We start from the raw sequence: 15,171 nt of genomic DNA, 5'->3' as shown, positions 1-15,171 counted from the left end.
AAGGTCACAATCTCACCATTTGTGAGATCAACCTCCCAATGTCAGGCTCTCCACTGACAGGGTGGGGCCTGATTAGGATTCTCTTTCTCCCTTTGTCTCCCTCTGCTCCTCCACTGGTTGCTCCTTTCTCTCTCAAAATAAATAAATTTTCAAAAGTATAAAAAATTTAAAAAAATATATAAAATGTTAAAGTAATAAGTTTCTCAGTATCCAGTCATACAACTAGTAACTGGCAAACAAAGAATTAAAGCCAAAGTCTTCTTTGAGTCCAGTGCTTTTTGTACAATACCATACTCCAAATACCTCTACTCAAAACTGCTTTATTTCACAATGAATAAAAACCACCAGCCAAAACACTTGTCACAATTTAAAATATATACATAAGTTACAAAAAATTCTTATGCTTATTTGCTAATTTAATGAACACAGTCCAGGGAGTAGGCATTGCTCAGGTTTTTAGATAATAAGGAAGATGATGCACTGTTGCTTATTGGTTTATCAGAATTTACCAGTAAGAAGTTGATTATAAATTAAATTTTATGCAGGGATCCAGAATTGGCAAATTTAGTACTTCTGAGAATCTAAGGTGAACCTATTTTGTTGGATCTATTATAAAAGTCAAAGACCAACAAAAAAGCAAGTGTCTTCCCACACCAAAAGGTTGTAATTAATAATTAATTTTATAGTAATGAAACACAGTTCCTAAGTTATCACACCACTTTAAAAATAAACATTTAACATGTGACGTATAAATTAGAGAGAAGTCCTTCACTTTTCTAATTCATTATCCTTCAAATCTTACTACTTCATTAGATCAAATAGTCTGTGTGTGGCAAAATAAATTATATCCTTCAGCAGATAAAGTAAATTTCGACCCCACATTTATTAAATATTTCTAAAACCTTAACTTTCTCAAGTAAATTCAATGCTACTTTTTTGCTCTATGGAAATGAGATCACTCATTACCAACCCCCATATACATTTATAGCACAGATGATAATAAAATTCGTATGTCAGCTGAAGCTGATTACTTACAAAGTGCTGATACCCCCTAGGAAATGCTGAGATTCAGATAGCTTATTAAACTATCAACCTACCTATACCTAGAATTTCTATATCCTTATTTATATAAAAAGAGTGATTTTTCACAAGTTTTAAGTAATTCCTCAAGAGATTATCTAGTAACTATAACTCCACAAAAAATATGATAACTAAAGCTGTAAATCAATATTTAAAGAGACTGTCCATGACTTTTCAGCTTTAGGAAAACAGAAGCATTTCATCCTAAACATCAACTATGGACACAGACAAGCCAGATTTTAGCAAACCTCTAGTCCAAACACTTTTAAATACAAAAATCAATTCTGTATTATCACTGATGAAAGTCCTCTAGCTTATCCTTAAAATTTTCTAGTTATAAGGATGAAGATTGGTAATTTGAAGTCAGTCTATTAAGCTCTCAAACAGAATTGTTTGAAGAGCTATTCTCTACTGAACTGATGTCTGCTGTATAGCACTTGGTTGAGTTACCCATTCTAATATTACAAAACACCAGGGTGCCTTGGGTGGCTCAGCAGTTAAACATCCGACTTTGGGTCGGGTCATGATCTCGAGGACGATGAGTTCAAGCCCTGCATTGGGCTCTGTGCTGACAGCTCAGAGCCTGGAGCCTGCTTTGGATTCCGTGTCTCCCTCTCTCTCTGCCCCTGCCCCACTCAGACTCTGTTTCTCTCCCTCTCAAAAATAAATGAACATTTAAAAAAATTAAAACAAAGAAAACATTACTATATGACACGTGCCCCATATCAGGGGGGGGGGAAGTCCCAATACTTCCCATCCATTCCATACACAGCATGGGTTTCCATTCAACTCAGCATTAACTCTACATGCTATCCAGTTTGACACAATCTCAAAGTATGCTACTTTGAAGTAGAAATGATCCAGTAATCATTGCAACACCACTGTTATTTCTACTTATTTATAAAACAGAATTCTACTAATAAAGACTAATAACACATATGTCATTTTCCTAATATGTGGTGATACACTATTGTTTATATGGATCTTAAATTCAAGTAAAATCCTAGATAAATATCCACTATTTACTATAACACTAATCTTTCCAAGACTCCATTCTCACTGTTAATTTTAATATATTAAAAAAAATCTAAGTCTTAGTTCTTTGGTTCAGTAAATACTTTTCTGCTTCATCCAATTCACTGATTTAAAAAATTTTCAACAAATAATATTAGACAAGACATATTCTTCAAAAGATACAGCCTCTGTAAGAATCCTTGTCAAAGGATGAAAATACTTGAGCAATGACACTCCATGCATCTTATATTTTCCATTTAAGTTAGGCTTGACACTTAAATATAAATTTAAATATATATTTGGAAAGTGACACAAAGAAAAATCACTTACTTGTTCCTTCTATTAGCAGTTCTTGTCCATGACTGCCCAAAAGTGTTCGAGAAAGAAAAGGTGCAAAATCCACAAAAATCTCTCGCAGAAGAGGAGCTGCCTTTTCCAAAGCATGTTCAAGCCTCTCTGTAATACTAATGGAAAGATATTAAATTACCTGAACTTTTCACTAGAATTTATAATTTTCAGTTTTTAGAATGAGCTTCCACAGAAATGTAAAATTCATGAGAAATTAAACATTATATAAGGATCAATATTGCTATACATATCATTACTTCTGCCTAGAATACCCATTTTTATTCGGTTCTATATCATCCTCCTCAGCCCTAACAAACAATTTGGTAAACAACCACTCCAAGCATAAGTTCTTATAGGAAATCTTAATGGGTCAGTTGAAAGCACTTGATTTTAGTTTTAGCCCCATTTTAACCTAAAAAAACAAACAAACAAAAAAAAACCTCTATCAAGTCCTTACCAAATCTGTCTACTCACCAATAAACCATTAGCACTTTGAGTTCAAGAACTATGTCTTCATTTCTAAGTTATCAGCTGCAGCACATAATACAGACTCAATAAATGTTTATAAACCTAACCAGTTTATATTCTTTTCCATTGACATCTACATCTATAGCAGTTTTTTTTAAGTTTATTTATTTTGAGAGAGAGAAAGAGAGCACGAGCAGGAAAGGGGCAGAAAGAGAGGGAGAGAAAGAATTCCAAGTAGGTCCCATGTTGTCAGCGCAGAACCTGATGTGGGACTCAAACTCACAAACTGCAAGATCAAGACCTGACCTTAAACCAAGAGTCAGAAGCTTAACTGACTGAGCCACTCAGGTGCATGTATAACATTTTTTTCTAATGCAAACTCAATGACTTTTCATTTGAAATTAGTATACTTTACTGGCACACTTATAATCTCAATTTACATACTAATATTTTTGTGGCTATAGGTACATACACATATATGTATATACACATATACACAAACACCTACATGTATATGTTTCGTAAGTTAAAATAAACAAGCTCACTGCATTTCCAGAAATTCAGAAGTATCTACAGCTTTAGTTCCTAACTTATAGAAAAAACATATATACAAACAGCCACTACTTACCTATTTATTCATAGAGTATTTCATAATAGCAACAAGAATTGCCAGAAATTTTTGTGTCAATAAGCATCTCTTTGTAGGTACTACCCATAATATTATTCCTGTATACTTATTTCAGAGAGACTCATCTCTGCATACTATCAAACCATAAGCCTACACTTAACAGCACTCTAGCCTATATTTGTACAGTGCTATGATTTCTCCAGTTGTGGTAAGAAGGTTCAAGAACTCTGGCCACAAAGGCTCTAGTGGTGGAAAATAGTCACAGCATCCCAAATTAGAATCTGAAAGGCATACTCCCAATTTAAAAAGGTTAAAGACAGTAAAATCTACTTACTATTCAGTATCACAGTAGCTTTGGTTGACTGGCTGTAACTTACTATTTCAGCATTTTTATAGAAAGCAAACAATGAATTTTAAACTTCCAGTTTACAATCATATGAAAACTAAGCCACAGGTGTAAGTAAGAATTTGTTATGTATGTAGCACTTATTAATCTCAATAGCCACTTCTCATAAACCTTTTATATCTCATAATCTTTAAAAAGGAACTTCTAAAATGTTCTAAATGACACAACATTTTTTTTAAAAACTGGAAAAATAAAGACTTTTTTTTAGAGAGCTAAAGCTAGAGAGTTTAAAGAATCATTAAAAGAACAAATCACAAATATCTAATTAGCTTAAATACCTCATATTTGAAACTTCGTCTTGTGGAACTGAGCCAACTGTTGGAACCAAGGGCAATTTTGCATTAGATGATCTACCACCTACAAAAGAAAATAACCATTTACAGGAATTTTCTGTTTGTAGATACAAAAGTTCAAACAAAGAAGTTATCTTTATACCAAATCAACAAAAAAACAGAATGTATTTTTAAATGTCCATTATAATTTAGATAACATTAAAATCTACCAATTAACAACATCTTTCTTGAACCATTTATATATAAATCTTAGTTACAAGTTAATTATTACTCACCAGCTGCAGAGGTAACAGAAAACTAAATTCTGACTGACTAAACTAGAGTTATGATTTCTTGTTTTTTATGGTTTTTAAGTTTATTTATTTATTTTTAGAGAGGAGGACAGAGAGAAAGCATAAGCAGGGGGAGGGTAGAGAGGAGAGTCAGAATCCCAATGCGAGGATGAAGTTCACACAGCCAGGAATTAATCTGAACAGAGATCAAGAGCTGGATACTTAAAGGACTGTACCACCCAGCCAGCCCCCTGGAGTTATGATTTCTTCTATTCAACAAGTGGCAATAGAGATTTACAAGTAGAAACTCAAAATCTACCCCTAAACATGTATACCTCCGTTACCATAAAAACTGACCTTGAACACCAAAAAAGTTATGCTGTACCCTGACTGCTCCTGAATCTAGCCTGCAAACCACCCAGTGAATACCTGAGAAACCTTAGATGATTCAAACAGAATTTACTCTTTCATTTATGTCCATTCTCTTAATTAAAACATAACCTGTTAGTGTATTTGTAGCATGGCATTTCAAATGATTTTTTAAATATCCTTCTTCCTACAATACTAATCTTCTTAAAAGCAGAAGCATCATCTTCTTCATCCATCTATCTCTAGAAGCCTAGAGAACATGACGATAATAGAAGGTGCTCAATTTATGTTAATTGCAGCAAATATTCCCTTAATCATTCCCATCTCTCATATTCTACAGGTTGATGGTTCCCACCTGGCATATACTTCACTATTTCCTCCTTTTTTATGCCCTCTTCTTATTTAAACTGCCATGTAAAATTAATTTCTACCATGTGATCTTATTTTACTCTCCAATGGATATTCTTAGATACCCTTAAATACTCTTGTATATTTTGCTGAATGGCCAATTCATCCTCTTATAGTACAGGAGACAAAGTGGAGTGGACAGAAAGATAAAAGAGAGATAGAAGGAGTGCTCATATAGCAAAGAGAAAAAGAAACAGCTGAGAAGATACAAAAGCAGCCTCTGATATAGGGAGCTGGCCTGTTACTATCAGTGAGGCCCTAGTGTTGTTAGGCCCTGGTTAGAAACCACATCTAGGCTTTGGTGTTCTTATTGAATATAAACAATTCCATAAAACATCAACATCACATAAAGCCATGCCATGATCATGATGAACTGACACAAAACAATACCACCATGTAATTTTGTCCCAACAGACAGAAATGACCTCGGTCCAAATAACAAAGATGGACAAACATCCCAAATCCTAAAATGAATGACTGGCTTCTTTATAAATTATAGCTTTAGGCTTCCATGCTTCTAGATGAGATTTATTAGGATATCTTATCACAGAATTACCCATGCTTCCTGACAATATTCAAATCTGAAGGAAGCTCCACTTCTTAGCCTCTTCCTAAAATCTAATCCCTAAATCCCTAATACAATCTAAAACCCAACAGTAGATATTTTCTAATACTCTATTACTGAGATATCCCAAGCTTCCCCTGCACGTGTGCCCATTACTCCTCACTTAAACTAATGTATTCAACCAAGGGTTTATTCCTGGTGGTCTTTGGTTAGAGCACATTGACAGAAACTTTAAATGAAATCAGGCAGAGAAAGATAAAAAATCATCAGATATTTTTAGAATAACCAGAGATAAAGATATTTCTAAGTAAGAATTCTTTTCAGTAACAACCTATTTTATCGAAATAAAATGCACATTTTTCCACACGAGAGCACTTTTCAAATCAACACATTTTACAATCAAAAGCATCTTAAACAACAGCAGTCACTCAAAGTTGAGACCTAATTGTAAGAGAAAACAGTGGATATAATAAAGGTAGACCCCCCCCACCCCCACAGGCTTGGTTTCTCTTAGGGAAAACTCTGCGGCAATCTCTGGATAACTACTGAGTCTTAGAGTGAGAATATTCCTACAAGATGAAGTTGTGAATCTCTCCATTCCTTCTCTCCATAACACATTTCCTTCCCATTCCCTTGAAAATCAGAGTTGACTTTTCTTTTTACTGGGATTTTTATTTATTGGTGTCTTTCTCTCCTCCTCACCATCCTGTTCAACTGAGAGATAACTGTACATAAAAATTCTTAACAAACTGAGTGGAATATATCCTAATGCATAGAATATATTTAAAATGAAGTTCAATTTTAAAGTTAAACATTTTGTCATAATAACAAGTTTTTAAGTACATATATCAATTCCCACTTCACAATCAAAAGTTTTCCATTTTCTCGGGGTTGGTTTTTTTTTTTTCACAATAAAATTTCAAACTAGAGGGCAAAACAGGGGAAGTTGAAAAGACTCTTTCAGGGGCACCTGGGTGGCTCAGTCAGTTAAGCATCCAACTTCGGCTCAGGTCATGATATCACGATTCGTGGGTTTGAACCCTGTGTAAGGCTCTGTGCTGACAGCTAGATCAGAGCCTGGAGCCTGCTTCAGATTTTGTGTCTCCCTCTCATGCAGTCTCTCTCTCTCAAAAATAATAAAAAATATTTAAGAATATTAAAAAAAAAGACTCTTTCACTGATCAGTATCTGGCATTTCTGAGACTCAGTTACAATCCTATTTCTATACAATACTCAATGAAGTACTTCAGCAATAATGACACCTACAAATTCTTGACAGCAATATGATCACTGAACCATAACTCGCCATTGACTTCTATAACTAGTGATTAATTATTCTGGGCTTTATTAATTGCTGGCAATTTTTAAGGACCATGTTTATTTAGAGTATGTCAGATATTTTCTTGGAAAGGACTATTGGTAGTTTTTCTCAAACTTTTCTGAATCTGAAAAAAAGGAACACATCAAGTCCATCTATTTAAAAGTAAAGACAGAAGTAATAAATCTCAAGAAAACGTTTGTATGAGGCTCTATGTAGTGGTTATAAAACAAAAATAGCTTTTACTGTGCTAAAGGACTCTAATTTTAATGAGCTGAAATGCACATCGAAAGCTTCAAGACAAGGAGGAATGCTCGTTCTAAATAAAAACAATAACAAAAAAGCCTTCCTGACACTACCCTAAAAGTGATGCCATTTTTCAAACCTAAAAGAGACTACAGCAGAAAGAAATTCAATAAAAGGCCTTTTTCAATAAATTAGAGAAAACACTATCAACAAAGATAAGAAGGTGAGGGGATGAGTTAAATAGGTGATGGGGATTAAGGGGTAACTAGTGTTTTCTGGAATCACTGAATGGTATATACCTGAAGCTAATATTATACAATATGCCATGAACTGAAAGTTAAATAAAAACTAAAAAAAAAAAATCAACTAGCAATAATTATAGGAGGAAAAAGCACCACAGGAAAAGAATAAATAGATCAGTAATTTCATAAGAACTGTCCTTCATTTCTGTCAGAGGAAAAAGAATGTAATTTCCAAATACATTCTGCCTTCTTTAAACTCAGATAAAATCATAAATGTATGACTAATTTCAATTAACATTAAATATTTTCGATACACAATCCCACATAAGTAAATGCAGAAGCAACTTTGAACATGTGGAATGATACAGACTTATCTTTTCCTTATCCTTGCACTGATAAACTGGCTCCTTCAAACTGACAATTTTCCAGACGTTCAAAAGAACAAAAAGGAAAATGCAAATACATCATCTGTCTAGTATCTATCCAGGGAATAGCCAACTGTTTATTCAAGGTCCCTAAGGGTCTAAATAAATAATGTCCTTTCCAATAAAGTATCATTAAAACAAATGCCAATATTTAATCCCTAAACATTGTATTTTTTAATTTCCCTCACTATCCCTTCCTCCTCCTCTTTCTCTCTCCTCATCCATTCTGGACAAGTTGCAGGAGGGACAGTCTATATGCCTGGTAGAAACTCTTTATTAAATAAAAGAAATTTGTAATGTTAGTAAATATAAGCTTCTTGGGTCAAATTTCATATAAAGCAAAGAATCAAATATTCTTCTTCTATGTTAAAAATAATCATGCCAATTAATAAAATGCAAGGCTGATAACAGCCATGATAAACAGAACAGAGCCTAGTATTCTAATAAGGTGTATAATTAATATACTTTGCAAACTAGCAAACACACAGCATATAAATTACTGAAACCCAGTCTATTTAGTTCCTTTATTGGGTTAGCTTCATTTTTGCTTTGATCATTTAGATTTTGCATCACAGTAGAAAAAGCACCTTAGTATATCCGAGGAAAGAGTCACAGTATCTTCACACGTACTATACTGTGGGCAAATAACCTGTACTGATAAGTAAATTTAAAATTTCTGTAATTTGATAGATTTACTGAAACTGTTTTTTAGGTTTCTCTGAAAATAATGCATGTACAAAGGGTATACCTTGTTATCTAATGAGTATCTTTTACTAGCACTTAAGAAAGATTTTCCATTGTTATTAATAGACTATACTTTTTTGCTAATAAAATACTACAGAAGCTAAAAAATATTATCCAAACTAAAATCTGAAATTTGTATGATAAAATTTCATAATTTTAATACAGTATGCCATTTAAAATGTAAAAGTACAACTCTTCAATTTTTTCTTGCAAAATTATAGACTTGGGTGATTTTTAAGTATAGTTGACACATAATATTACATTAGTTTCAGGTATATAACACCTTGTGTGATTCCACTATTCTATATGTTATCCAATGCTTACCACAAGTTTAATTGCCACCTGTCACCATATAATGCTATTACATTGTCAATGACTATGTATTTTCTATGTTGTATGATTTATTCTTCCCATAACTGGAAGCCTGTATCTCCCACTCCCCTTCACCCATTTCACCCACCCCACAACCCCCTTCTCCTCTGACAATCACCAGTTTGTTCTCTTTATTCATGGGTGTGTTTCTGCTTTTTTGTTTGTTTTGATTTTTAGTTGATGATACTATTATGACAGAAGAATCTCTGACTTCACATAAAGTTGGCAAGCTCTAATTCTTTTTCTGGGATGCAAGTGTATCCAATCCTAGTTTCTCTTTAATTGTGCCACATGTAAATTTAGAAACCCCATTATGATACCAAAATTTCAAAATAGTTTAAATGTTTCTGCTATAAAAATCCTATTTTATGTTATAATTTACATGGTTTCCTCCAAGGAATTTACCTTTTTTGCTATTGTACTATGTACTATCAAGCATATTTTTTATTAACCAATAATCTATTAATGATTTTGAGCAGTTCATTTTTTGTTGCTGACTCGCTATAAAACTTAGAACTGAAGTCATCCCAAGGCAGAAAGTTTTAAGAGCCATAGGGATAGATATTTACTATATCTTCATACAAAGAAACACAAGATCAAAACAAGACTCATACATAACTTACCCATATCTACAAGAATAAATTGCCCAGCTCTGCAATTACAACTATCAATTCATCCACAAATCATTTTTCCCAAATTTTGCTTGAATCAGGAGGAGGAAAATAAATACATGTCACCTATCTTTAATGACAAATAACTTAAGTCAAGAGATCTCCTAAAAAGAACACAAAAACTGTGTAAACAAAAGTAAACAAAACTATGTAAAGTGAGACTGTAAGGAGAAGAAGTACAGTGACTGAAAACACCATACTGAGTTAGATTTTCCTTATTAAGGTAGTAATGTTCATGTCAGCAATTAAGAAATGGAATAGAAATTCTAATCTAAAACTGGAGACACCATATAAAAAGTACAACAAGAACACAGTGAAAGAGGAAAGGAACAGTCAGATACAAAAAACAGATGATAAAACAAAGACCATCAAAACAAAGGTTTGGAATGACTTACAGAGAAATATTTTTTTAATCCAAGGGTTTTAGGAAGAAAAAGGAAAGAACTAACAATTATAACCCAAAATGGGAAAACCTGGAAGTTATCTGAGAAACATCAGCACTGAAAATTAGACAAAATATAATTGGCACTCCAGGGTGAGTTTTTATTATAATAGATTTACTGGAAAAATTACAGTGTTTCAGAAATAAATTTATCATACTGTTTTATATCTAATATTGCCTATATATCTCAGCTGTTTCTTATCACTTCTAAATAATGTATGATTTAAATTTTGAAAAATATACTTAAAACAAATCACAGGATCTTACTTAGTCCCATAAACTAAAGTAAAAGAGCAATGTATTCAAAATAAGATGAAAATATTTTACTCAGTGTACAGTGAGCCTCTAAAACTTTTGCTCAGGGAAGTTATTAGAATTTCACTAAACTGAGTTTACAAGATGGCATACGGTTTCATAGATATTAGTGGCTTCTGCCTTTTTCCCAGCTGAGGCAGCTCTTAAAGTATCACAGTTAATTTTTTAAGGGTTTTGGATGGAGTGAAGAACATAGATTACCAAATTGTTTCTCTTCCAATGTAAAACAAAAGCATCAGAGTATAATGGAGCAAAGGAAAAGAAAAACTGGTATAGTGCTACTTATTTCTTTTATATTTTCTCAGCAAAACAATGAGGAAAAATTATAACAATGTATCAAACTACTGCAAGATGTCAGAAAAAGGAAATAAGGAGGGGACACACTGAGGTGGTATGTGGAACTCTGTAGTTACCACTCAATTTTTATGTAACTATCTAAAAAATAAAGTTTATTTGTGTTTTGTTTTTAATTTTACATAAAATAAAAGAGAAGGCAGGGCAAAACCTTGTGTACTACTACTGCAGATTTTGGATCCAGGTGGAAAATTTTATAAGTTTTCCTAAGTATAAACATAATGCAAGATTACTTATAAAATTCAGAAACAGATATTAACATTAAACTTTAAAAAATCAAAATTGCCAGTAGTTCAACCACATGGAAATAATAGCTTTTTTCACATATAAAAGATATATACTACCCAGAGCTATGATTACATGGTATGTAAGGTATTGCACATATTTTTTTGCTTAACTAGCTGGGAATATTTCCTCTTATCACTAAACATAAAGAAAAAATATTATGTTTAAGTGGAGAAGATATTGAAATACTTAATGTAATATATCTGATACTACTCAAATATATTCAGAAAATTTTGAAACAATCAACAGTATAACATAAAAGCATAATGATTTATAACATTCCTAACCAAATACCTTAACTTTGCTAAAATGGAATCTAAAAACTTTTTGGTTCAAATCACTAATAACTAACTCACCAGGTGACTCTCCTCCTACATCTGAAGCTTGGGTCGAATCTACTGAAGAAACCACACTGACAGCATTGGTAGGGAGACTCGTATTAAGTACAGAAGGTAAGACTGCTGATTTTTTTGTTGCAATGATGACACTTCTGTAATAAAGTAAATACATTTTAAAATATAAAGCATCACTCAAGTTAATTACATTAATTTCAAAACAGAAAGTAGAAAACTAACTTCTTTTTTTAATTTACTGATTTCTATTTTGATGTACAATTTAGAATATTCTCTCAACAAGAAATCTCACCAATGGTGCTCATACTTATTTGCATTTCAATTTTTTTAGAATGAAGATAATGTTCTTTGGAAATACAATAATCCACTGTAACATTTAAAGAACTTACAATTACTATACAATATTCTTTAAATTTATGATCTTTAATTACCAACTTAAATAAAATATAACCAAAGGTATATAAAAAAGGAATTCTGGCATTCAAGTGGAAAAGTAATTAACTTTTTCTTAACCTCAGAATTGAAGCAGAAAACTCAACATGTTTCTACATGGATTTTAAAGCACCACTATTTGAAATCATAAAATCTTAAAAATCTTATAGGCAAAAAAAATGCATGTATAAATAATTTTTAACATCTATATAATCAAGTTTTTCTTTTTAACCCCCAAAGACTATCTTTTGACAATATTATATAGACAAAAAACAATGCACAGGTATAAAAGCTGGATGCAAAAAATTCCAAATAATCAAATTCATTTTGTCTATTATTCAAAAACAGGTATTTATGATACACCAATTTCAATTAAGGTGTAATACTTTATACTCAAATAGTAACTAAAAGACCTTATTAGGCATAACTAAAAGGCATTTTTAATTGAAGTTAGCTCCATAAACATGCAAAACCCAGTTAATGAGGTAAAGAGGACAGCTGATATATAATGCACTCCCACAGCAGTGCTTACTTTTAATTACCTGGTGTTAACCATAAGCCTAAAGTCTTCAACATTCAATTTATTTAATCACATCTTTTGTTGACAATATTGTAACTGCAAGATTCAAGTATTCCCTTAACAGCTCTAAAGTATTCAGTTTCTAAATAAAGTTACTTAGATACTTGATCCCAATAAATGTATTCAAAAGTGAAAATTATGGAATTCCAGTAACTTAAAATACATTTTGTTTTTGTTGTTATACCAAAGAGAGATAATACAAAGCAAAATAGGTTCTGTTTTACTTCAGTGCCTATCGTGACGGCAAACACTGTTGCCAATTAAATCAAGTTCTCTTGTGCTAGGCATGGCTTACTCAATGTACTTGGGGGTAGCCAGTGTCACATCATTATAAGGGTGACTGCCAATGTTAACTATACACTAAAAAATAGAAGCAACAGCCACCTGAGCCCTCAATCCAAAATGGTGTGCTTAAATCATAGTAGCTTGTATCAGATGAAGACTATTGACTTTAGGGGGAGTAGACATGACCGTGTGTGCGTGCATGCACACAGGGGGTACACTCAAAACAATATAAAATATAATTTATGTACTTCCTACTCGAGGCAAAAATTCATAAACCTAATGCTTAAGAAAATCTCTAGCTGCATTCCCTAGCAACCTATTTTAGAGTGAGGATTACTATGCAGAATTATTTCACATTTCCTCCCAAAAGAAAGAACTGGCAAGACCTAGTTCGCTCATATAATATGTAAGCACTGAAATGAGCAATAGAAAACAGTACTGGGAAAGCTGAAATTGTTTTTTCCATAACTTAAATTTAAGACATAATAAAACTACCCTATGTACACGCAATTTCACTCTTAGGAATTTCCTCAAGATAACTTTATGCTCACAAAAATTGTGTACAATCATGTTTAAGAGGCCTTATTTAATAGCCAAAAACTAGAAATAGCTCAGAATTCTTTCACAAGGAAAATGAGTAAGTGATACACTTATATACAATTACAGCAATTAGAAGAAACTACTAATACACATAACCTAGGTGAATCTCAAAAGTATTATGGTGAGTGAAGAAAGTCTCATACACAAGAACACAAACTTTGTCTTTCCTTTTACATGAAGTTCTAGAAAAGACAAAACGAATCTATGGTAGGAAGGAATCAGAAAAATAACTGCCTCTAGGGAATGGGGACAGGCATTGGCGGGGAATGTGCATGACGGGACTTTCAAGACTGATAATGTCTTGATTGCGGGTTTGCGTCATACAGATGTACAAATTTGTCAAAATTCATCAAATGGTATACATTAAGACTTGTGCCTTCCAATGCATGTACATTTTGCCTTAAAGAACTATACTGATCTCTAGTTAAGTATCTGCATGCTGAAATGTTTATGAAGTAAGCTGATATCTGCTGAAACACATAAAAAAATAAGACTGATGGATAGAGGGATGGATATATGGAGATTTACACGATGAGGCAAATAGAGTTAAAAGCTAATTGTGGTATCTCAGTGATGGATGTTAACTGTACAGTTCTTTTCTGTGTTTGAACATTTTCATAATAAAGTGTTAGGAAACTAGTAACAGAAAAAATCTACTACAGATGTTCATCCCTTATTATGTACAACCTCTATCCAAGATGGCAGGTTAATTAAAGGTAACAAAAAACTTGATCTCATATCTTTTTTAACAATTATTTTTTTTTGAGAGACAGAGAACGAGCAGAGGAGGGGAAGAGAGAGAGGGAGACAGAATCTGAAGCGGGTTCCAGGCTCTAAGCTGTCAGCACAGAGCTCGACGCGGAGCTCGAACCCATGAACTGTGAGCTCATGACCTGAGCCAAAGTCAGACACTTAACTTACTGAGCCACCCAGGGGCCTCTCTCTTTTTTTTTTTTTAAGTAATCTTCACACCCAACGCAGGGCTTGAACTCATGATCCTGAAAGCAGGACCTGAGCTGAGATAGAGCTGGATACTTAACCAACTGAGCCATCCAGGAGCCCCTTAAACTCTTTTCTAATCCTTTAAGCTACTGCCATTAATAATACTTTCAATCATATAGAATGCTTATTCTTTACTACAGTTCAATAAATATTTATTTTCCAAGATCTTCCTCATCCCTAATACATCTGAAGTATGGCTACCTACATGAATTTACATTTAATCCAGCATTTCTAACATATTTCTGCAATATGCTCTTACGGTTTCTAAGCATGTATGTCATTTCACAACTCCAACCCTTTGTATATACTATTCCTCAGCCAAGCTGCCTTCCTTTTATCCCTGATTGCCAGTAAACTTTTCCTTCTGACCTTTCAAAACCTTGCTTAAAGGTAAGCCTCCCCAGGGGTGCCAGGGTGGCTCAGTTGTTTAAGCTTCTCACTTCAGCTCAAGTCATGATCTCATAGTTCATGAGTTCAAGCCCTGCGTTGGACTCTGTGCTGACAGTTCAGAGCCTGGAGCCTGCTTCGGATTTTGTGTCTCCCTCTCTCTTTGCTACCCGTCTCCAACTCATGCTTCATCTCTCTCTTTCTCTCAAAAATAAATAAACATTTAAAAAAAATTTTTTAATGGTAAGCCTCCTCAGAGTCTCCAAG

At 33.2% G+C, this 15,171-nt stretch overlaps 1 protein-coding gene across 5 annotated transcripts in view; it reads right to left on the bottom strand.

Annotated features, from left to right (window-relative positions):
- The window catches only part of LRBA (LPS responsive beige-like anchor protein), a 688,703-nt gene that overhangs the window by 489,699 nt on the left and 183,833 nt on the right, over positions 1 to 15,171 (bottom strand). For all 5 annotated transcript variants that reach the window (XM_029940220.1, XM_029940227.1, XM_029940238.1 and 2 more), the window contains 3 exons: positions 11,622 to 11,755; positions 4,223 to 4,301; positions 2,425 to 2,558 (listed from right to left, as the gene is read on the bottom strand). In XM_029940220.1, the coding sequence (XP_029796080.1) occupies positions 2,425 to 2,558; positions 4,223 to 4,301; positions 11,622 to 11,755 (347 nt within the window). The remainder of the gene's footprint in view (positions 1 to 2,424; positions 2,559 to 4,222; positions 4,302 to 11,621; positions 11,756 to 15,171) is intronic.

Source organism: Suricata suricatta, chromosome 1, assembly GCF_006229205.1.
Source record: "Suricata suricatta isolate VVHF042 chromosome 1, meerkat_22Aug2017_6uvM2_HiC, whole genome shotgun sequence".
Classification (NCBI taxonomy): Eukaryota; Metazoa; Chordata; class Mammalia; order Carnivora; family Herpestidae; genus Suricata; species Suricata suricatta.
This window is presented reverse-complemented; position numbering and strand designations above follow the sequence as displayed.